Source organism: Protopterus annectens, chromosome 6.part0, assembly GCF_019279795.1.
Source record: "Protopterus annectens isolate FY-2018-M chromosome 6.part0, PAN1.0, whole genome shotgun sequence".
NCBI lineage: Eukaryota > Metazoa > Chordata > Ceratodontiformes > Protopteridae > Protopterus > Protopterus annectens.
This window is the reverse complement of record NC_056737.1, coordinates 377,905,326-377,929,768: the sequence shown is the minus strand read 5'-3', so window position 1 is coordinate 377,929,768 and position 24,443 is coordinate 377,905,326. Positions and strand designations below refer to the sequence as shown.

General features: G+C 37.3%; 1 protein-coding gene across 1 annotated transcript in view; it reads right to left on the bottom strand.

The window, feature by feature from the left end:
- Positions 1-24,443, bottom strand: part of SRP54 (signal recognition particle 54) — a 1,212,380-nt gene that overhangs the window by 917,855 nt on the left and 270,082 nt on the right. The window contains exons 6-7 of the mRNA XM_044073524.1: positions 6,235-6,301; positions 6,063-6,120 (exon numbers count right to left, since the gene is read on the bottom strand). Of these exons, the coding sequence (XP_043929459.1) occupies positions 6,063-6,120; positions 6,235-6,301 (125 nt within the window). The remainder of the gene's footprint in view (positions 1-6,062; positions 6,121-6,234; positions 6,302-24,443) is intronic.

Genomic DNA, 24,443 nt, shown 5'->3' with positions numbered 1-24,443 from the left:
CTGCAGAATGCTAAGCAGAAAATAAGAGATTACTTCGATAATGTGCATTAAATATGCATGAGTTTAGAAAGATTGCTGTTGAGCAACTGTTTTTTGATAACAGTAGAGCACAAAACTTTTAGCACACTGACTCAGGAAGCAAAGTAAAAAGGACCGTCACCAAGCTTAGGGAGCCGGTAACAAAGAGATCCTGTAGAAATACTAAAAATATTTCAGAAATTCTATGAAAATCTGTATAAAGCAGAGAAATAATGAAATCAAGAAAACACACAAATGGAAATGCTTATGAAAGAATTAAATATGCCGAGGTTACAGGCAGATGAGGCTCAATTACTAACTGTTAAGATAGAGGAGAGGAGATAAAAACTGATGTATAACCAATTTACAGGAAAAGCCCCCATGAATAGATGGTATTGCTGTGGAAGTTTGGAAGCTAAGAGGAAAAAAGCTGACAAAGATCTGGAAGGTTCTGTTTAACAGTATATAAGAGGAGGAGAAGTTCCAAAAACCTGGAAGCAAGCAGTGGTAGCTATAATACCTAAGCACGGTAAATATTCATCAGACCCAGCTTCATACAGGCCCATTTCAATAGTAAACCATGATTATAAAGTGCTCATGTCTACAATGGCTAAAAGAATGACAAAAGTAATGCCATAATTGATACATATGGATCAATGTGGTTTTGTGGAGGGAAGGCAAACATTTGACAACAATAACAGAATCCTGATGATCCAGAGGGAAGCAGAATGTAAGAAGATACCTCTGTTGTTGCTGGGTCTTGATGCAGATAAAGCATTTGACAGAGTAAACTGGGACTTTATGAGCAGGACAATGGAAGCATTTGCATTTCCTGAAAAAACGAAAAAAAAAAAAGAAATAAGGTTTATTAGGAGCACATATATATATATATATATATACATATAAGGTGAAAATTAAAGTGGATGGGGTCCTCTCTGATAATTTCGGCTTGAGCAAAGAACCAGGGAGGGGTGCCCTCTTTTCCCTTTGTTATTTGCTTTATATTTTGAACCACTGGCAAAGAAAATAAGGGACTCAAATTCAAGGATATAACTGGCATGGCAGTCAAGAAAAGCTGGCTCTATTTGCAGATGAAATGTTATACCACGCAAAACCAGAATGAGACATTACACTGCTGTGGAACATTCTATGACAGGTTCAGATCTTTTTGGGATATAAAATTAATGAAGCTAAATAAAAGCAAAAACAGTAAACTATGTACCCACACACAAATTGGTTCAGCATATCTGTATTTATGGGGACATGATAAAATGAAGTATTTAGGAATACAGATTAAAATGATTCTGGTGTGCTAGTTAAGGATATGTGGGAAAAGACTAAACAAAACAATACAAAAACTGAGAAAATGGAAGCTTTGCTATATAAATATGGATAGTAAGATTACAAGCAGTCAAAATGTTTTTCATCCCTTTAGTCTTATATACAGGTCAGACATATTTTTATCAACAAGAAGAGAAGCTGTGGATAGCAGTTAATAAAGAGCTACGGCTCCTATACATAGCACAAGCAGAAAATTATAATTCAAAGTGGGAAGGGATGAGGTTGAAACAGGGGGGAAAGCTCTAGAAACAAGGAGAGACTGGGATGTTGGATGCAGGCCTTTAAGGAGAATAACAAAAATCATATGGAATATTATATCCATAAAGTAGAAGAAATTATTCCCAAGAACTAAGCCAACACAGGAATGGAGAAAAGAGATTCTGCCAATAGGGATGACTGCAATTAGGGATACAGACCATTGGTAAGTGGGACTGGAATTTATTGGAGAAAACTGGCAAAGGAACCAAAGTATCAGGAGCAAATAAACTAGAGGGAAAGGTAACAGAATGGGAAGAGACCAAGAATTTATTTCATCTGCAGGTTACAGACTGCCTTCCAGATCAAGGATTCATATCAGAGTATAGGCAAACAGAAAGAGATGGGGGGGGTCCCAAATAAAAGACCAGGACTGGTAGAGGTTTTGGGAGAAACTACAACAAAAGCTGCCATTAAAAATAATTAGTACAGCATATAAAATATTAGATAACTATAAGAATCAGAGGAGATTAGAAAGGATTGGGAAGAGAGATTGGATAAGCAATTTATAAGGAAACAATAGGAGGATATATGTATGGTCTCCCAAACATGCAACAAAATCTAGAAGATGTAGGATTTTTATACTTGGAAATGTTTACATAGATATTTTTATACCCCAAGTCGACTCCAGAGAATTTTTCCTCAGGTAGACATCAAATGCTGGATGTATGACAGGGAAGAAAGAGGTACTCTGGTCCATATTTTCTGGAGATGCGGTCAGGTGGCAGACTTTAAGGATTCCCTGTGAGATGCACTGTCGGACATGCTGGGTGGGCAAATTAGTGCTATGAGGGAGATGATTTTTCTGAGCTATGATACAGAATCGGAATTGCCTACACATGGTAAGGCCTTGCTGTGTCTAATTAAGGTGGCTGCCAAAAAAGCAATTCCTAGAAAATGGAAATCAAAATGTAAACCAGCTATATTAGTAGTGAATATAGTAACAAAGATAAAACTGGAATTGAGATCTTTAGAAAAGGGTAGGAGCAAACTAGACAGGAAAAAATGGGAATTGTGGGAACAATATATACAAGGGAAGAATGAGGTTTAAAAGAAGGCAGGACCTTAAATGAACTATGTAATGTTTGAAAATGATTGGGTAGATTATAAGTGATGTACAATGTCTGCAACTGAGAGTAACTCAGTATGGTTTGTGATGTAAAATGCTTGCAACTAGGACTGTGTTGGTGCGGTTTGTTTCAATTTACATAAATGTATGATTGCTTATGTCATAACTGATGGTTTAATAAAGATGTTTCTTGCTTGAAAAAAAATGGGCAGGAATTGAATAATTTATGTAATGGTGCTTAGGACAATGATATATAGCAATAATTGTGAAGTATAATGTTTGTTAATGTGTTAATACAGTTTGACTACTTTTGTATAAATCTAAATTTGCCTGTGGGTTGATGGGGGGTGAAGTAAAGCAATGTATGCTACAGATCAGAGAAAAAAATCATGAAAAAGATGTTCTGAATACCTTTAATCATAATTATTATAATGCAATGATTAATCAGATTCTGAAATGAGTATGTATACCAAGATCCAGGGTCACTTAAATCCATTTATTTTGGAGTGAAACAATGTTCTTAAGATATATGTGGGTATTGTGAAGACTTGATTATACTGTCTACACAGAAATGTTCCTGTTGGTGAGAAATCAGCAACACAAATGTAAAAACATTAATAAAATAAAATGAATTGCCTCTCCCCCTGCATGTATTCTGCTTATTCCCTTCAAAACACCTTGAAAACTGTGAATGCCATACTTTCACAGAACATGGAATTTTTTTTCCATTATGCCACATTTCACTGTTTAGATTTATTTACTGTTTGTTAACAAGATGAGGTGGGTTGCTACAGTATCTTTTTCAATAAAAAATGGAAAAAAAAAACATTTTCGAAAAATAAGTCCAAAATAATGTACAAGCCATAAACTAACACAGAGTTGGGCAAATGACCGTGATGTATACAACAGTGGCCTTGACTTTACCAAAAGCTCATGCAGTCATGCATAAAGGAATGTAGGAATATAAAATGAAAGCCAAACGTTTACATATTTAGAAAAGATAAAGATAAATATTCCAGTTCAAGAGTAATGCAAATTTTGATAGGGATATCCCAGCCAATGTATGGGGCTGTGCAGGAGCAAGCATGTGAACTTACGTAAAAGAAGAGATTGAAGTACAGCAATGTCACCTAGTTACTCAACAGTCAAAATAACTGTACACATTTTTGAGACAATCACTAGAAATCCAACTCTGAGGTGATGTAAGTTTTGATACAGGTAACCAGTCGGAGCAACTGGAGACAGAATTAACCAGAATTGCAGAAGCAGGTAAGTTTGTATTTTTTCATCAGATAATCGTCAGAGATCTTTTGAAGTGGATGAGATTGCCAAAAGCAGTAATTTCTTTGGGTAACCTGTTCCACAAGGAAAAGACAAATGTATAAAATGGATATATGCAGAGAGAACTGGTAGTCTGTTTAACTTGACAGGAGATTTTGGACATAGGATGTATACTGTTACAGGGTTTGTTAGGTAGTTGGGGGGGCAGTAAGTCTCATTGATAAGTCTGAATGCGAGGGTGCTTAGTAACTACATAGCCATGTCAGTGTGTTGGAAGCCATTTGGCTTTTTATACGGACATACATGATTGTCATTTGCACTGGGTAAGTGATAAATCTAAAAAATCTTGCTAAAGTAATAGTCTAAAGTCCAGACAATGGCAAAATAATAGGTAACGAGTACTCAAGTCTCAGGATAAGCATGTTGAGAGCAACAGCACACAGTGCAAATACAAAGGCAGTGGAAATAAGATGGAAAGGAAATGCAAAAGTTACAGTGATGAATACTGGAAAGACAAACAAGAAACACAGGTTTCATTAATACAGTGATAAGAAGCAAAAGCAACTTTTTTTTTTCACTTTAATAGGTTTCATTAATATACCAAGAATATACCACTAGTAGCTTAAATATTATACAACCAACCAGCCACTGATCTAGCTCATGATTTTTTTACAAGGTATATTTCACTTATATAAGATATGCCATCACTAGATAAGCATCCTTGTTAACTATCACCGCCAAGCAATCATGACAGCTGCTTCAAAAATCAGTGCCTACAAATATGCAAATGTAAAAGACAGCATACATTCTTTACAGAGTTGCAAGCATAATGTCCTACACAAAGTAGTGTCAATCTGGATACCATTTTAACAGCATTTTCTGGAAAAAAAAAAAAACAAAACTTAGTCCTGCTTTAACATATCCAAATTTTTTTTAAATATGGAGAGTCTGACTGAACCTGCCATTATGGAACTTAAATAGATGCCTGTACAGTGTGAAGAAATTATGAGATATTAACTGGATTTCACTTGTACCTTTCTGCAATTCAGTCTTCATGTGAAAAGAAATGTACCTAGAAGTGAAATTTAAGCTGTCCATTTCTGCATTATATTCAGCAATGCAATTTGCAAGTTTGATACAAATAGGCTATAGAGTAGTTTTCCATTCAACACTGCTATGCAACAGAAAAAAGTTACCTACTTACCTTCTATACAACTTTTAAACTATAAAACATTTATTTATATATATATATATATATCTATATACACACACACACACACACACACACATATATATATATATATATATATATATGCACTTTGAAACTTCGAAATATCGAAGTACCAAAACACTGACTAAAAACCAGTGATACAAAAGGATTGAAAAACTAACATAAAATGAAAAAAATATATACAAGTCTTTTTTTTATTTTTTGCAGAGAAGCAAGCCCCCCCGTGTCTCCACAGTCCCTGCTAATTACATATAAAAACTCCAAGTTCACTCTACAGTGAGGAAAAGGTAAATTCCTTCATCCCCCATGTTTGCGATCTTGCATAAACTTAATGTTGTCAGAAGAGATCAAACAAATTTCGATCACTTCTGCCAGAGTGAAAACGTTGCACATTATTGATTATATGGATGGTTTCCACAGATATATATATATATATATATATATATATACACACAGACACACACACACATATAGATAACACATATATATTAGACACAGAAAGTCTTCTAACACACAGTTTATGCTAACAGACTATAAACATATAATTGCAAGTCTAATTAGGTAACAATATATACAGATAAACTGAATTCCTACTTCATACACAATTTATTCAATACAACATTAACTACATAGCAGCATGCAAAGGATTTGTACTTGCCTAAATTTAAACCATAAATTCTGCCTGCAAAGACCGAACCAAGCATCTGAAGGTCAGAAAGTAACCAAGCTTCAATGACATAATCCAAAAAATAAGCAACTACAGATTTACTCCCTGCAGGCAAACTGCATTCATATGCGACTTCAAATAAGACTGGTTCTCATACTTTGCTTACAGTACCCAAAGCTACTCTAAACTACAACACTTACCTTCCATAAAAAGGTATTCTAGCTTTTGTTGCATTTTGTTTAAGTTGGTCAAAGGCACCTACAATTAATAATAAAAAAGGTTATAAACTCAACACTGTCAGACTGGTACAAAGCTACTTTTTGTTAAGAATGAATGTTTTCCACTTACTAGTGCAACATAATTTAATTTTACCTGCTCTGAACGTATCTGCACATATTAAACACGTCTTCCAACCCTTCCTCTGATAGTAATATGCTAACTGTTGAAAGAGAAAACAAAGGTGAAACCACTCTAGGAATCTCAAAACATTTATGACAGATTTAATCTTTAAAAAAGCTACACATATAAGCAACAATTAAAAAAAAAAAATTAAAAGATCTTGAACCAGAATATAGTGAACATAGTGTGAAAGATGCATACATCTTCCCCTTGAAGGCCTGAGCTGCAAACACATCCTTCTAAGAAAGTCATTTTGGACTTGATAAGACTGGATCACAAAGGTACACTGGTAGTTACCAGAAAAAACAAACAAACAAAAAAAACAGCCAGGTCATGCTACAAATTATACTCATCCTCTGCTGCTACAAAATTTGCCAAAAAGTACACTCGACCTGCAGAAATGGTCAGTCTGGTCCTTTGGACAAACAGCTGTTATGTCACTGTTTTCTAAATGACAAGTGGTGCTCACCCCCAAAAAATAAGAATGAAAAAGCACATTTATTGTGCAACAGGAATGTCCTCAGCCCATTACTTATCCCCATAAAGTAGTTGTCACTATAACTCACTTCATATCACATTAACTCCAATCTACTGCATATTTATGTTAGCCGCACTCTTGTTTTTATTTTGTTTCTGAGAAGCTATTAAAGGCATACACTACTTTCTAGTTCTGTCCCAATCTTCTGTTTTTGAAATTGCAACTAAATTCTGTGACATGTCCAATAAGCTTCTTTTTCTCAAGCATGTACCCATTTTTTAATTGGTAGGTGGACTGGTTCAAGGCATCCATTTCAGCCATAATCGAAGCTAGAACAAATAGGTAAATATACATGAAGACTAAATAGACTGAAACAAATGTTAATACATAATAAGCAAGCACCACCAGGAAGGACAAAACACATATACAACTCTTCTGAATATAAAAATGAAATTTAAGATTAGAACATAAATAACACAAGAGTTCAAAGGCAATACACCAGGTAAGCAAAGCTTAGCTAAGAGCAAACAAAATAAACTGCAAGTCAGACCATCAAAAAAAAAAAAAAAAAAAAAAAAAAAAAAAGACAGTGGAGGAAGATAAAGGCTGAGAGAGTAAGTAGAAGGTGGGTGACAAGACAGGAGGTGGGACGCAGGACTTGAAAAATGGAGGAAGTGTAAGGTGCAAAATAGGATACAGAGAAGACAAGGGGCAGGATATGGGAGGCTCAACTACAGCCAGATCAACAGGCATCCTGGGCATTCCCCATACTGGCGTACCCTTCAACTCGAAGTTGAGGACAAAAAAACAAAAAAAGGTCTTTTGGAGATGAAGACCAGAAAGTCCCGTGAACTACAACAAAGCTTAAATAAACTCCTCGCTACAGTTAACATCTGAAGCTATTTAACATGTTTTTTCAATTAGCCTTACTATCAGCCATGGCTGCTTTAATGAACCCTGGAAAGATTAAGTCACCTCAGTTGTTTGCACAGAGGAAATACAACCTCCCAATTTCTACCAGTAATGCTTTCCCCTATACACAGGCACTGGGTCTTAACTGTAAAAAAATCCTCTGACGAGCTCATTCACCCAGTTAAACTTAACTCATTCTCTCCAATGGAGGGCTGGAAGTTTGCAATGCAACTTTCAATGGGCAGAACCTAAGCTTTGTGACAGAGTCAAATTATATCCTCAGATTTCCAACAAATGTTCATATCTCTGGAACCATAGCACTTATTAAAGTATAAATGGCAAAACCTTCAGTGCAATCTGTTTTTACAGTTGTACTCTATGTTCTAGGTCTTAAACTGGATTTTATAAATCGAAGTAAACAGTAACAAATCTGTAATGCTTTGTAAACATCTTAAAATATTTCAGCAACCACTCAAGTTACACACATACCTTTGGCAGCATTTTGTACACGCAGCTGAGAGCTTTCATACGAGGCTAAGCAGTTCTGTCTATGCTAGTTGACTATAGAGATATTTAGAAAAACATGAAATTTATTACAAAACAATTTAATATTATGCGAACAAAAATAAATATTCTCTTTTACCCACACCAGACAGAGGTCAACTATCCATACATTGTGTTTGTCATTATGTAAGCTTTAAGATGAAATCTTTCAATACTTTGTAAGTAGCATGGTTTTGAAATTACTGATACAAATGAACGTAAATAGGCAATATTTGATGCCTGAGACATCAGTAAGATATAACTGCAGAAGCACCTGGAGGTGCCATTCGGTTGTAATTAATTAAATAAGTAAATCCCCACAGCCTTGCTGTCTTCTTAAAATGACTGTCTACACAACGTCACATAAAATAGCAGTAAGGTTTCACTTCCCTACCTTTATATCTACCCACCATGGTACATTTTTATACATCTAAGCTGCTATATACCAGAAGACTAATACAGTTTTCAAAATTTACATCATCTCACATCCATGCTTTACTGCACAGTCTGAAAAGTACAGCTGTGTGAGAAAAAAATCACCACTACCGTACATGTTCAAACAGAAGATTACTGCTGCACTAGTATTTCAATTCACTGGAAACTGTCAGACACAGAGTCTTCAAGTCTCACTTCTAGAGTTTTAAGATGTGCCCTTTAGAGTGAAGCTGGACATCAACCATTAGCAAAGGGCACTGTCCTGAGAGTGATAAAAAGGAGCAGCTCACATCATTTCAAGGCCTTTCTGGCAAAGAACTGGTAAGTTTACCTTGACTGGAGGTACTTCATGGCCCTGGTCCTCAGATTTGTAAATTCTTTGAGGACTATCAACTAGGAACCTAGCATGAGATAATTCCACTGGGGTGATGCAAACAGCCACACTACGTATGGAGGAGCGAGAAACCACTCCAATTTTTTCAACTGAAATTTTTTTAAGTATATATGTTAAAATCAGATTCGCTTCCCTCCTCAAGTATCTGGGACAATAAGATAGGGAGTGGGGAATGATGAAAGTTGGAAAGAAGCCTATACTGTAGCAATAACTTTACTACATAAGCATCGGCTGTTAAAGCATATTTGCTCACACAACTGTATGACAGTCATCTTAATCAATGATGCAGTACCAACTCCTTATCCGTGGGAAGGTACTAAAGCAGACTGGTTGCCCACATGGATTTGCAGCTGTCGTAATATGGGCTGTAAGACTGCTAAGGCAATCCCTGCTCTGCAGACTGCAGAACTTGTATACAATGCTCAGAAAATGTGTGAACGAATATCCAACTGTCTGCCTCAAATTCCCCAAACTAAAACAAGAAGGCTGTTGTGGTGGCTGCTGCCCTTGTAGTTTGCATTCCTACAATCCAGTCCCCACAAATTTTTCCACTGCTTTCACATAACAAAAAGAAATTCAGTTGGAAAACTACCTCGAGTCTGTCTAGACATTATATCACTTAGCCAGCCAAAAATTATTCAGAAAAGTAAACAACCCCCTTAAAATCCTAACTTTTTCTTAACAGTTCCTGCACTGTCCTACCTACAGAAAAGAGGTGTAAAATTATTTCCTCTTCACTGGGTGGATTAAGATGTGCTGGAAGTTCAAATAACGTTTGTTACACATCAGCTGTGAGATCACTAGACAAGAAGGGCTGGTCTGCATACTTACCTTATCCATATGGAAGGCTGTGTAAAACTCCATCCATAAAAGGATATGATGCTCAGATATCCTCTGAGCTTCAGTTACATCAAACAGAAATAAGATTTTCAAGGCAGAATGTGAATGCCACTAAAACAAAGTTTGAAAGCATCCAGGAGCAATTTATCATTTACAAAAAAAAATCCATGGAAAAGGCACTGGCTTCCTTAATGCATTAAAATAAAAGACCCCCATGAGAAACAGTTTATTGGATAAGGGCAAGCACACCCCAATGTTAGAAAGGAATACCTTGATGGATGTACACGTCAGGTCACTCAAACTGTGCTGTAGTCTTTAAAAGAGACCTACCCTTGCACTTTCATTAGAAAGAAAAAAAAACAGTTCATGTTATACATACAAGAACTCTTGACCATGTGTTTCCAGACAAGCCTGGGGTATACCCCCCGAGTAAGGAGGAAGCAAAACCCCCCTACTGAGCTTCCTCACCCAAGAGAAAGTACAGTTGTCTATGTAAATTTACCATAACAGTAGATGTTCAAATGATCACTGCTGCAGCAGCATTAGTTACATGGGTCACATCCTACCAAGGATATAATGGCCAGTCAGCTTTCAAAGTTTCAGGACACATTCCATGTGCCCAAAATGTTAGCTTGAGCCATGCTGACAAAAGACAGGTTTGAGTGCCAAGTCCTTCAGAACTTTCCTGGTGCAAAAGAGTATGCTCCTCTCAAGGATCGAAGGTCAGCTTTTGCTGGGCAGACAAGTTCCCTTTGGGAGAAAAAACATTTATTTTAAAAATTGTTTAATAACACTTTTCTGTTTGCCAGCACAAGCTAGTAATTTGCCACAGCCGCAGGTGGGTGGAATCTACTGTGCTGTGGCCATTACTGATACCTCAGACTACTCACTTTTTACTCCACCATCCCTCAAGTGCCAATCTTTCACAGCTTTCATGGCAACAAAAAGAGGAGGGCTGAGCCCTGAATGTACAGGGGGGGGGGGGGGTATTCACATCCTGCATAAACGCATCAAAAAAACAAGGGGGATATAAGGAGGGAGTGGCTCCTGTAGCAGCAATCATTTGAGCACCTCCTGTTATGGTAAATTTACTTACACAGCTGTAATATGTTCATCATATTGATCATTATGGCAGTAGCCTTAGCTATACGAGTAGATTAACCCAGCTTACTACATTCAGATGGTGGAAGAGTCCAGGAGTTCCTAGAGAATGGTCCTAGCAAAGCCTGATAGAGACCTACAGAAGGAATCAAGCTTAAACTACTTTGTAAAAGTATTACAAAGGACCCCATTGCTGCTTCTGGAATACTTCTACAATCCAACCCTTTACAAAAAGGTCACAGAAGTCAAAGCTCTGATAGAGTGGGCCTTGACCCTGCCTGAAATAGTTTCATTGCGGCGAGTATAACAAAATATAATAGCCTTATACAACCATTTGGAAATAGTTTTGGAAATACTTCAACAAAGGTTGTCCCCTCTTCATACCTTCACAAGAAATGAAACGAACCGAAGATCTGAAAGATTTAAATCTGTCAAGACTGTACCCAAGTTGTCTGTGGACATCGAAGGTATGGAATATCCTTTTTCCCTCATTTTTAGGTTCAGGAAAGAAAATGGGGAGATGGACAATTTGGCTTAAAGTACACTTGGATACCACTTTGGGAATATAAAAAGGACTTCTCAAAGAAACCTAGTGTCTGCAGAAAACGAGACAGGGTTGGCTCACCATAACAGCTTGCAACTCAGATACTCTTCTTGCAGAGGTCAGAGCAATCAGTAAAACTGTTTTCCATGCCAAGAACCTCAAGTCAGACAGGTTAGCTTGTTGAAAAGAAGCAACCATTAGCTCCTCCATCTTAAAATTAAGATCCCAAGAAGGGGCCACTGGTTTTCTTGGAGGTCTCTTATACAAAACCGGTTTCAAAGCATTCTGACATGAAAATGAACTGAAAGAGGAGGATCCATGGGCAGACGTACTGAAATGGCAGACAACCATTTCCATTTACTAACATGTTATATTCTAATAGCAGGCATTCTTGCCTCCATTAGTACTTGCTACATGTCCTCAGACAACAGGTGCCCAAAAGGAAATCAGACCCCATCATCCAGGCAGTCAAATGAAGTCAATTAGGGTTGAGGTGCATCAAATATCCCTGCTCTTGTGTGAGCAGATCCAATCTGTGAGTAAGCTTGTGGTAATTGTCCTTGGCCATTTCCAAAAGACCACTTGTGTGGGCCAGAGGTAAGCCATCGTAGTGATCATGGAGATTCCTTTTGAATCTTCAAAAGTAACCTGCATATCAGTGGAAAGAGTACAACAGCATACATGAACATTTCTGTTCAAGGAAAAGAAATAAAAAGCATCAGTCTTCAAGACCTTCTTGCATGTACTACTGGAAGATAATTTTGCAAGTTGATTGTTCAGAGAGAAGGCAATGTGGTCTACTTGAGAAATTCCACACAGATGTATCAAATCTTGGAATACCCCCAGTCTAGTTTCCATTCGTGAGGGTTGGCCCTGGTCCTTTAAAGCTGGTCTCCCACACAGTTTTGCTCTAATGAAATGCATGCTGGCTCTAGAATGAGACTGCGTTGTGAATCTATACCCCAAGCTAACATGGTTAGCCTGCAAAGGGGGTACAACCTGTTTCCCCCTTGCTTGTTGATGCATCACATGACTTGGGGTATTGGCTGCAACTACCTGTAGAGATCCTGGGAACCAATGATGGTTCAGAGAGTTGAGTGCCTTGAGCAGAGCAATCATTTCCTTGACATTTATGTGTTTGTATCTGTCCTTGGTGTTCCACATCCCCTGCAGTTTTAACTCTCCTGAAATTATTCGACAAGCAAAGTCCGAAGTGTCTGTTCTGACTGACTGTTTTGGAGCAGGACCTGGATTTAAGGGTATCTATTGTCTCCACCAAAAGACTTATTTTCTGGCAAACCCCAGCTCAGGAATTTAAAAAGATATGGGGTGCTGATGCTGGCACCAAAGAGATCTCAGATACCACTGTATCATTTTCACGTACAGTCTTACCAGCAGTATCACGAGAATAAAACAAACACCAGGACACCAAAATCAGGATCCAAAACGAATTAACAGGAACAAAACTCCACCACAGCAATCAAGGAAGAAATTACATCCAATGCGAAGCGAAATCCTTTTATTCCAGCAAAAATAACAGACTAAGCGCTTTCACCAGTAAACTGGTATCCTCAGAGTCTGCTGAAACAGTCATCCAGCCATACTTAAATAGTAAGCAAACATTCCCAATCATTCAATTAATTAAACAATTAACCATTTAAACCTTTCCTATCCAGTGTTAAAGAAAAACAACCTTTTAAAAGTAAAAACAGCAATCTAAAAACCATTTGAAAATTGTGTACATAAAATAATTCTATAATCATTTCCAATGAACATATATAAAAATGTAAATCTAACTACCTAAATAATTCTTATAAATAAGTACAAAACTTATGTGTTAAATACTTTTTACAAAATTTTGTACAAAATTTATGTTAAACTCATAAATATAATCCATTGAAATATTTGTACAATATACATCCTAAGTGTACAATGTAATACATAAATTATACACATCTGTCTTATCAAAAAAATGGTTATTATTGTGTGTAAATATGTATATATAAACAATGAACTATATTGTGTAATTAAAATCCTATTGATTAAGTCAGTTAAAGCATTGTTCAGAACATACGTCTATAATAACTAAATGTTATTTCTAAATGAAACGACTCAATTTTCAATATTGTCACCTACATAAACCACAGTAAAGGCATTTTACCTAAGATTAATCCATTCTTCTATACAAAAATTCTACCATGACAACAGTAGACAATATTTCTTGCCCACTGTTCATCCATCAAATTATACTAGCTTTCCATTTAAGGTGAGGCTTTAAAGAAATATGGTCATTCAGACCAGGGAATCTGGTGGCATTTAGTCTCATCTGCCACTCAGATTCCAATACCGCAACTCTATTGTTGATGTCTCCAGGGGAAAAGGGCATTACCCTGTCAATAATAAAAAACAAGAATTTCGTAAAATTAATACACACCCTACTGTGCAGGTATAAAGCATTGTGTGTATCCTTGTTCTTTATACTTCTAGTGTGTTCACTAATTCTTTCCCGTAGCTTTCGTGTGGTCATGCCAATATAGTAAGCATCACATGACACACAAGATGCTATATAAACACAACTCCTAGTGTTACAATTGCACAATCCCGGGCATGCCAATGTTCGTGCGAACCCCACCACACATACATAACTTCCTTCAGCAATAAATCTACAAGCATTGCAATTCCCACATTTACTCATCCTAGATCTGTTGTAACCCTTTTTCTCTCTTTCCATGATGTTTTTAATATTGTTCCCTCTACTGAAAACAATTTTTGGGGAACCACCCAACACTTGTCTGATTTGCTCGTTAATACAGTGGTTCCAATTAACCCTTATACTTTCACAGAACTCTTTGGCCATGTCATTAAATTTTAACACAAATGTGAGGCTGTCTCCTTCACTATCAATCAATCCCTTGTTTATTTCATGCATTGTTACCAATGTACCCCCCCCCCATTTAATATAGGGGTGTATGTCGTCCTCCTTTTTCTATATATTTCTTTCTTTGTTTTTAACAATAGTTTCAAGGGATATCCCCTTTCAAGGAATAACCCGATCAAGACATACATTTCTTTCTTAAATATGTCATCATTACTAACCAACCTGGAAAGCCTCACCATTTGCCCTTTAATCACACCCTTTCTTTGGTGGAAGGGATGGCAACTGGTGAAATGTAGCATAGAATTGGAAAAGCTAGGTTTTCTATAAATGTTACTTACTAGTTTACCTTCATGCTTAAAAATACAAACATCCAAGTAATTTATTGTTGTCACATGCCAAGTGTATGTAAATCTGAAAAATTCAGTCACTTGGTTAATGTGGGCCATAAATTCAATAACTTCTTCTTCTGTACCCTTCCAAAGAATTAGGATGTCGTCCAAAAACCTACTATATAACACTATGTGTTTATTAAATACAGATGATAGAATAAACCTCCTTTCCCATGCCAATAACACCAGGTTGGCGAAAACGGGGGCACAACGGGCCCCCATTGCCACACCTTTAGTCTGTTGGTAAGTTTCCCCTTCAAACATCAAATAGTTGCCGGCCAAGATGAATCTCATACAATCCAAAGCTAAATTAAGCCTCCCAAGATCAAAACTTTTACTATTCACCAAGCTTTCTTGGAATAGTTCAATACCCTCGTCATGGGGAATACTTGGAAAGAGGTTAACTACGTCAATGGTTAAGAAACCATATGTCTCTATATCCACTTCACTGACTGATCTAATCCTCTCGAGACAATGCCAGGAATCTTTAATGATATGTGGTGTTTCCACTACTACCTTCTTACATAGCTGGTCTACCAAGGCTGCCATAGGTTCTGTCTTGGAGCCCCTAGCTGACACGATGGGTCTAAATGCAAGCTGTTCAAGGCCCTTGTGTGTCTTGGGGATTCCAAATAACACAGGTATTTTAGGAAACTTGACACTCAAAAAGTCAAATTCATCCTCATTAATGACACCTTGATACATAGCATCAAGTAAGAATAAATCGATCTTACTGTATGCCCTAATAATCTCGTGTCTTGATGCTCTGGTGTATGTTTCTACGTCACCTAGCATTTTCATCATAATTCCATGATAATCCATCTTACCCATGATGACCATTCCTCCCCCCTTGTCAGGGCGCATACACCTATATTCATTAGTCTCTGTGAGGTCATTAATAACCTTCCTCTCCTCAACAGTCAAGTTGTCCTTTAAATGGTTTTGTTGTGCACATAGTCTACGAAAATCACGTTCCACCATTTGTTTAAATGTGTTGATATCAACATTTGAGGGGGGCATAAAAATACTTTTTCTCTTCATTGTTGTAGCACCAACTACAGAACTTGATTTAGCTGAAGTCACCCCTAGATTTGAAAAATATAGATGTAAATTTAATTTCCTCGTGTAAAACTTCAAATTGACCAACAGCTGTGTTATATCTATTTTGTAACTAGGGACAAAACTGATCCCTTTACTAAAAAATTCATGAGAATCATAGATGCCACGCGACCCAAAATTCTGAGGTATTCCCTTGCACTGACCGAACTCTGAGTGGAAAACCTCAGACACCACTCTAAATAAAGATCCATTTCTCCTGTGGAAGAAAAGCTCTCTGACCTGAGGTGTCTAGTAGACATTCCAGGAACATAACCCTGTATGTGACAGTCAAAAAAGACTTTTGAATGGTCTCTAGGAATAACAGTTTGTGCAAGATCTCTCACCCAAGTAAGAGATTCATGACACCTTGAAGAAGATTCTTTAAAGATAAGCATGTCATCTAAATATGGAAAAATATAGATACCCTGTAGCCTGCAATGAGCAATAGTTGGAGCTAGACAATTTGTGAACACACTTGGTGCAGTGCAGTGGATAGTCCAAAGGGTAAGGCAAAGAAATGATAGTGTGATCCAGACACACAAAACTTTAAGGAACATCTGAAGTATGGATAAATAGGGATGTGATAAGCATATTTTAAATCTAGTACTACCAGGAAGCTTGAAATATGAATAAGAGGTAACAGGTTATGCAGAGACCTCATTTTGAATTTGGGCATTATCACAAACAGGTTTAGGAAAGAAAGATCCAGAAATGGTCTCCAAGCATTTTCTCTTTTTTTAGCACTAGGAATATCCTTGAATAAAACCCTTCCCACATAGGCAGGAGAAAACAGTTCTATCACTCATCGGGACAGCATGCAATGAAAAACAGGAGGAAACAAGATAGTCTGATCTGCAGGTTGAGAAATGTACCTCTGAAAAGGAGGAATTTCCTCCCACAGCAATCTGTAACCTTGATGAATGATTTTCAAAACTTATTTGTCTGAAACAATCTATTGTCAAAGTGAAAAATGGAGCTTAAAGCTTTCTGGCTTTGGGATGTTGGCATAATGGTTAAGGTGTTTACCTTACAAACACAAGGTGCAGGGTTTGATTCTCACATGGGGTAATTGGCTAGTCTGAAAATGGCCCACAAGGGCAGTTAGTCTAGTACTAATCTATGAATCTATGAATCTATGAAAAGGGGATAGTGGAGGCAGTCACAAAGTCATTTGAAAAGTAATTTGTTCGATTGCCCCTGGTTTTGGAAGGTTTGAGACTTCCTTTTGGAACGTCACTGTTATTTTTTCTTAAACATCCATTTATCTGAACTGTCTTGAGGCTGATTATTCTGTTTTTCTCCAAAATATATAGAGGAGAAAGAAATCCCTTGGACAGTTTGGAAAAAGAGATGAAAATCTTAGAGATGTCCTGAATCAGCTTGCCCCTTTCATCACACTTTTTGGTCACGTCCGCAGCAGGGGGGTCAAACGCTACATCTCTATCCAAGGGAGAATTCAAAATCTCTTTTTTACATCATCTGGGAGGTTCTGAGAATGTAGCCAAGCAAACCTCCTTAAAACAGTGCCAGTGGCCACAGCCCTGGAAGAAGTACCAGCAGAGTTAGACACACACTGCAAACAATGAGTAGTAGCCTGGTGCAGCAGAAGAAACCAATTTCTTTAAACTAGATTTTTCTTTACAAGAAGAAACTGTAGACAAAACATTCCTCAAATTTTCACAATTTGTCAGAACACATTTTAATAAAGCCTGACCATTCAAAATTTTGAAAATTAAGGTTGCAAAATTATAAACTTTTCTTCATACCTATAAATAGTTTTCCCATCCTTAGAATGAGTAGGATTGGAATTATCTAAGTGCTTAGCAGCAGTGAGATCAACTAAGGCTATAGCTGATTGGTAAGTTCTGGGAATAGTAAAGACACGTTTAAAACACAGAGGAACTTTATGCATCCTATCTGCCTTTTTAGGGACAGCTGACTGACTTTCAGGACAACTGCAGTCAGTAGGACACATCCTCTCTACAGCAGACAGGACAGGAGGAATGGGTGTAGGTTCTGAAAAATGCTTCTGTAACAACTCAGTATTTTCTGAAAAACTGAGAAACCTCAGTGTTCTCTCCCATTTGAAACACAGAAAAAAAAAAAAAACAAAAGGGAGAATCAGAAACTGAGCTCTCCTCAGGATCTGAATCACAGATCTAATGACTAAACCCTGAATCCATCCCTTCATCTTGTTCAGATTCAGAATCTTGAATCTCTTCAGGAAAAGACAAATCCCTCTATTTTATCAGAAGCTACTTTACAAGAAGGCTAAAGAGTCTGAAATACATCATGAGCAAGTGTCAGTAAACTACTGCTATCCAAAGAAATTTGTGGAGGAGTAGATGCATGCTTGGTTTCTTGTTTGACTACTACTACCAATGGCAGCAGCTAACACCCCAGGGATGGCCAATATTTTTCTGACATTACTAGGAGAACCTTACCTGTTCCCTCTCCTGGGACTGATTAGAATGACTCTCTCACTTGATTAATGGGGAGGAGGACTCAAACAGCTGCAGAGGGCAAGGCTAACCCAGGTCCACAGTGGCTGTAGGTGCCACACCAGAGAGATCCAGGGTAAAAGATGAGGGGTCTGAGGTACTAAAAATGGCAACACCAGAGTCACCTACCTCTGGGTGAGGCAAATTGCTAGTCTGCTGTGGTGGCAAAGCCTGTCTGCTTAGGACCCGTAGTTTGTTCTATGGTCAAGATGAAAATGGAGCCTCCTTCCCAGGAATACAAACAGCAAATGCTGGTAAAACTACCAGTCCACAAATGTTAGTTTTTGACAGGAAAAAAAAAAAAAAAAAAAGTAAAAACCAACTTAAAGCACTATGGCAACCTCCCAATGGAAAATAAATCTCCACAGAAAATATAAAATATAATCAGATCCTGCAGATAGACTAGTGGTGGACCGTAGCTGGGATAGCTACTAAAGTTCAAAAAAATGACACGGATATATGAAACTTGAATTATGTCACTGATAATACAGAACGAAAAAAAGATGACTTCTTTTAAATCCACAGAAACCTCACTGCTTCGCCGAATTGGCAAGATGTTGAACTAAAGTGTAACAAAAAGACTGTTACACACTGATGTTTAGCAGTTCAAAGTTAAGTAGGACTAAATCTGTTTATATCCCAGGCATATACATTCCTATAACTCTTCCAAATGATGCAAAGTAACTTGAACACAACTCACAACAGTCTGTGTGGGGAGACCATAACAAGCATAAAAAAGTACCTTAGAATGTTTGTAAAAGCTGATGAAATGTTGTAGAACAAATGCCTGGTTGCTCAGGAAGTCCTGACTATCCGTTTAGCTTGTGGTAGAGAAAACCCAATCCAATACTTTGTAGTTAGAAAAACACAAGAAGCTTCCCTTTGCAAACTCAATAGTTCCAAACTTGCAGGAAGCAAATGAAGCACTAGAAGCTCTAGCACAATTGTTATGTAAACAAACTCAGAAGTTCCAAACTCATGCACTGTTATACACTGATGTTTGGAAGTTCAAAAGTAAAGTAGGACTAAATCTGTTTATATCCCAGGCATATACATTCCTGTAACTCTTCCAAATGATGCAAAGTCCCTTTTATGCAAAGGAACCAAAATTCATCCCTACACAGAAATTCAATCTAGTAGATCATATCAAAGAAATCAAATTATATAGTCGCAGACTTAACCTGGCTCTACTATTTGAAAAAGGAAAGGAAGATGAGGCCACATATATACCCACTGAATTAAAAAGAAAAAGTACATTTATACCTCAGTACAATTCACAAGTGAATGTATTTGAACAAATGATATGTAAAGAACTGTATCTACTCAACCATGAAATCACAAGAGAATATCGGAAAAAACAGGAATTAACAAAAGATAACATCTCCAAAGAAGAAAGAGCGGTACTGAATGAATATATGTATAAAAAAGACGTAAGAATAATGAAACCCGACAAGGGGGGAGGGGCAGTTATTTATCCCCAAAAAGATTATATCACTGAGATATACCATATTTTATACCATTCTGGGAATTACCAACAGGTTTCAATCAATCAAATTAACCAAGGTTTTAGAAGAATTGACATAGCTTTGGAAGAATACTTTATTGATAACCGCATCACAGAAGAAGTATATAGGTTTCTAAAAGTTGATCATCCAGTGATGGCTTGCATAATAGGAATACCGAAAATTCACAAGTCTCTGACCAAACCACCCTTCAGACCCATCATCTCAGGTTCAAAGTCAAAACATATAACATAGGAGTAACGATCGATAGATGGATGAAACATATTTATACACATGTACCATTCATCATCAAAGACTCATGGGATTTCTTGAGTAAACTCAGTCCTGACAAATGGACAGAACAATGTACATTCATCACCATTGATGTATGTGACTTATTTTCATGTATTCCTAAGGATGAGGGACTAGAGAGATTTGCCAGGAGTCTTAGAAAGTTTTCTACATTGACCTGGGATAAAATAAATCTAATCATGGATATGATGGGCCTAGTGTTGGATCACAATTATCTTACTTTCGAGGGTGAATTTTTCAGACAAAGCAAGGGAGTTGCTATGGGCATCTTGTGCCCCATATTTGCAAACTTGGTTATGTCTGATTGGGAGAATGAATTCATTACCAACTGTGCATTCTCCAGCTACATCACCTTCTATGTAAGATTTCTGGACGATATATTCATTCTGTGGAAGGGACCCAACGAGACAATACCACAATTTATTGAATACATCAACGAAACTACCAATTTTTGAAATTTACCTATGAAACAAATAACTCAGGTATTTCATATTTGGATGTGTTCATAGGTTCCAATGAGGAAGGTTTTACATCCAAGATACATAGAAAAAGCACATTCTCTAACGATTATCTATTTTTTGGTAGTGAACATCCACCACACATTTTCAAAAATATTATGAAGGGACAGTGCATTAGATGTGCCAGAATGTCATCAACTAGAGAATTCATGGAAGGAGAAATGGATCTGTTAGCAGATTTATTTGAAAGGAGAGGATATCCCAGCAACATGATTAGTGACACCATTGAATTTGTTAAATCCCAATGGGGAATAAAATACAAACCACTGCTAGGTCTTGATAAAGAGATGAACGCTAACTTGCAGAAAGCAAATATGGGTAGAGTGTGTGTTCTGACCTATACCCCTCACAGCACCAAGATTAAGGACATTATAAAGAAATATTGGGACATTATCACAGTATCAGATGTCAACAAAAATATACTGGGTGAGGAACCCAAGATAGTATACAAAACTGGTCCCAACATAAAAAGATTACTGGAACATTCCAAGTTAGGGAAAGGCAGAAACAATAATAAAGACAAGGTTTTCACCAGAAAGTGCGGAAGATGCAAACAATGTACACATATAAACACCAACAGTGATATTGTTTTGAATGACATTAATCACAGTAAACTTAGGAGCATAGGTGGAAATTGCAGCACCAAGCACATAGTATATTTAGCTCTGTGCAAAAAATGTCCAGCCTATTATATAGGCAAAACAGAAAGAGAGTTAAAGAAAGCGATTTATGAGCATTATTATAAAATTAGAAAAATGGATAGTAAAAATGCCCTATACAGACACATCAAGGAATATGGTGAGGGACACACATTCTCCTTTATGATAATAGATGAGGTGAAGGAAATTCCTTTTGGAGGGGATTGGAAAACAAGACTGGCCTGTAAAGAAAGCAAGTGGCAGATTTTAACTGATTCCACTAGGAATCCAGGTATTAACGATTTTATAAGTATAAAACCATTTTTAATTCTTGATACATAATATTTTTATGGCTGCAATATTTGATGAAATGCAAGTACATAGTGAATTTAATTCATGTTTCAGTATTTCAAGCACAATACCATATGAATAATTATTTTTAGTGACTTTTAAAATCAATATTTATAATTATATATACATTTGTATTTACTTTTGGTATGTATATACATAAATCACCAAGATTTATATGTTTTTTATATAGGTCCAATATTAGTTATGTTACAAATGGAGTACTGTTTCTTTAAATTGAGTAACAAAGTTTTGGCGCCAAAAACTGTTTTTAAATGAGTTAATTAAATGTTTTGCACTAGTTCTGATGAAGTCTGCGATGGTGCAGATGAAAGCGCTCAACTAGTGCTTAAGGAATGCTATCGTTGTAATAAAGGATTTATTTTCAGTCTACAGCCTTTTGCTTCCTATGAGTTTGGAACTTCTGAGTTTGTTTACACAGCAATTGTGCTAGTGCTTCATTTGCTTCCTGCAAGTCTGGAACTATTGAGTTTGCCAAGGGAAGCTTCTTGTGTTTTTCTAACTACAAAGTATTGGATTGGGTTTTCTCTACCACAAGCTAAATGGATAGTCAGGACTTCCTGAGCAACCAGGCATTTGCTCTACAACATTTCATCAGCTTTTACAAACATTCTAAGGTACTTTTTTATGGTTGTTGTGGTCTCCCCACACAGACTGTTGTGAGTTGTGTTCAAGTTACTTTGCATCATTTGGAAGAGTTACAGGAATGTATATGCCTGGGATATAAACAGATTTAGTCCTACTTTACTTTTGAACTTCCAAACATCAGTGTATAACAGTGCATGAGTTTGGAACTTCTGAGTTTGTTTACATAACAATTGTGCTAGAGCTTCTAGTGCTTCATTTGCTTCCTGCAAGTTTGGAACTATTGAGTTTGCAAAGGGAAGCTTCTTGTGTTTTTCTAACTACAAAGTATTGGATTGGGTTTTCTCTACCACAAGCTAAACGGATAGTCAGGACTTCCTGAGCAACCAGGCATTTGTTCTACAACATTTCATCAGCTTTTACAAACATTCTAAGGTACTTTTTTATGCTTGTTATGGTCTCCCCACACAGACTGTTGTGAGTTGTGTTCAAGTTACTTTGCATCATTTGGAAGAGTTATAGGAATGTATATGCCTGGGATATAAACAGATTTAGTCCTACTTAACTTTGAACTGCTAAACATCAGTGTGTAACAGTCTTTTTGTTACACTTTAGTTCAACATCTTGCCAATTCGGCGAAGCAGTGAGGTTTCTGTGGATTTAAAAGAAGTCATCTTTTTTTCGTTCTGTATTATCAGTGACATAATTCAAGTTTCATATATCCGTGTCATTTTTTTGAACTTTAGTAGCTATCCCAGCTACGGTCCACCACTAGTCTATCTGCAGGATCTGATTATATTTTATCAGTTGTTTGTTCTTCCACAGAAAATATGCTTTCAGTTAGTTTACACTACTTTTAAACTGGCAGAGAAAGAAATGAGTGCTCTCTTAAAAAGAATGTTACACTCTTGAGACAGCCCATTATGCAACAACACTCCTACTTTCAAAATAATTGTCCTGAAAAGGAAATCACTAAAACATCAACAAAATAAAGAAAACTGACGTTTTCTCCCCAAAGGACACTTGTCTAATCAGCAAATGTAAAGCATAAGCTGACCATGCATCCTTGAAAGCCTCACAGATTTAAACTCTTCTGCAGCAATAAACTATGAAGGGCAAGTTTCATAGTTTGGTACTAGGCTATCTGCCCTGGGGCATTTATAAGCCTAGCCATAGTGATGTGGCTTTCGCCACCCCATGTAATGGTACAAAAGTGTACAGAATAGATTTAGAATACTGTGCCTCTTGTCTAGTAGTGACACAGTGAAGACCCCCTTACATAATAGAATTAGTTTACTGTGCCTCTGTCTAGTAGTGACACAGAGATGACCCCTGGGGTAAACCTACAATCTCCCATCCACTCGTCAAGATTTCTCTTGAAGAGAGTCAGTGAGGGGCTCTGCCTAACATGACCTGGGATTCTGTTCCAGAGTATGGGAAGCCTCTGAGTTATGAATCTCTCCCTCCAGCATGTCCTATTCATATTTGTGCTGAGGTTCAAATCTTTAGCTCTCGTGGTTCTGATGGATTTGGATTTTTTGAGGTGGGGCATGTCCATCAATTCCTGATTGGACATGGCCTTGTACGTCAGGCACAGATCACCTCTGAGTAGGCGGTATGCTACTGAATAGAGTTGGAGTTTCTTTAGTCTGGCAGCATATGACATATGTTGGAGACCCTTGATCCTCTTGGTGAGGTACTTTTGGGGTCTCTCTAGCTGTTGCAAGTGCCAGGTGAGGTACATACCAAATGGGGCATTGTACTCCATCATGGGCCTGATAAGGGAGGAGTACAGGGGCACATTTACCTCCTTTGATCTGGATGTGAATCCCTTCATGATAAGGTGGGCAAGGTAGAAAGTCTTTCAAACTACTTTGGCAACGTGAGTGTCAAATGAGAGGTCACTATCGATTTGGGTCCCTAGGTCTCTGATTACTTTTTCTGTACTCAGTGGGTTACCGCCTATGTGATAATTTGTGGGCACTTTGTTTTTCCCAAATGGGATGACTATACATTTTTTGGCATTTAGTTTAAGGTCATGACTCCAGCACCAGTTGTCCGTTTCAGTGAGGCCTTTCTGTAGGATGTGTGTGTCAGCTGGTGTATCGACTATGGCGCCTAGTTTGCAGTCATCTGCAAACTTTA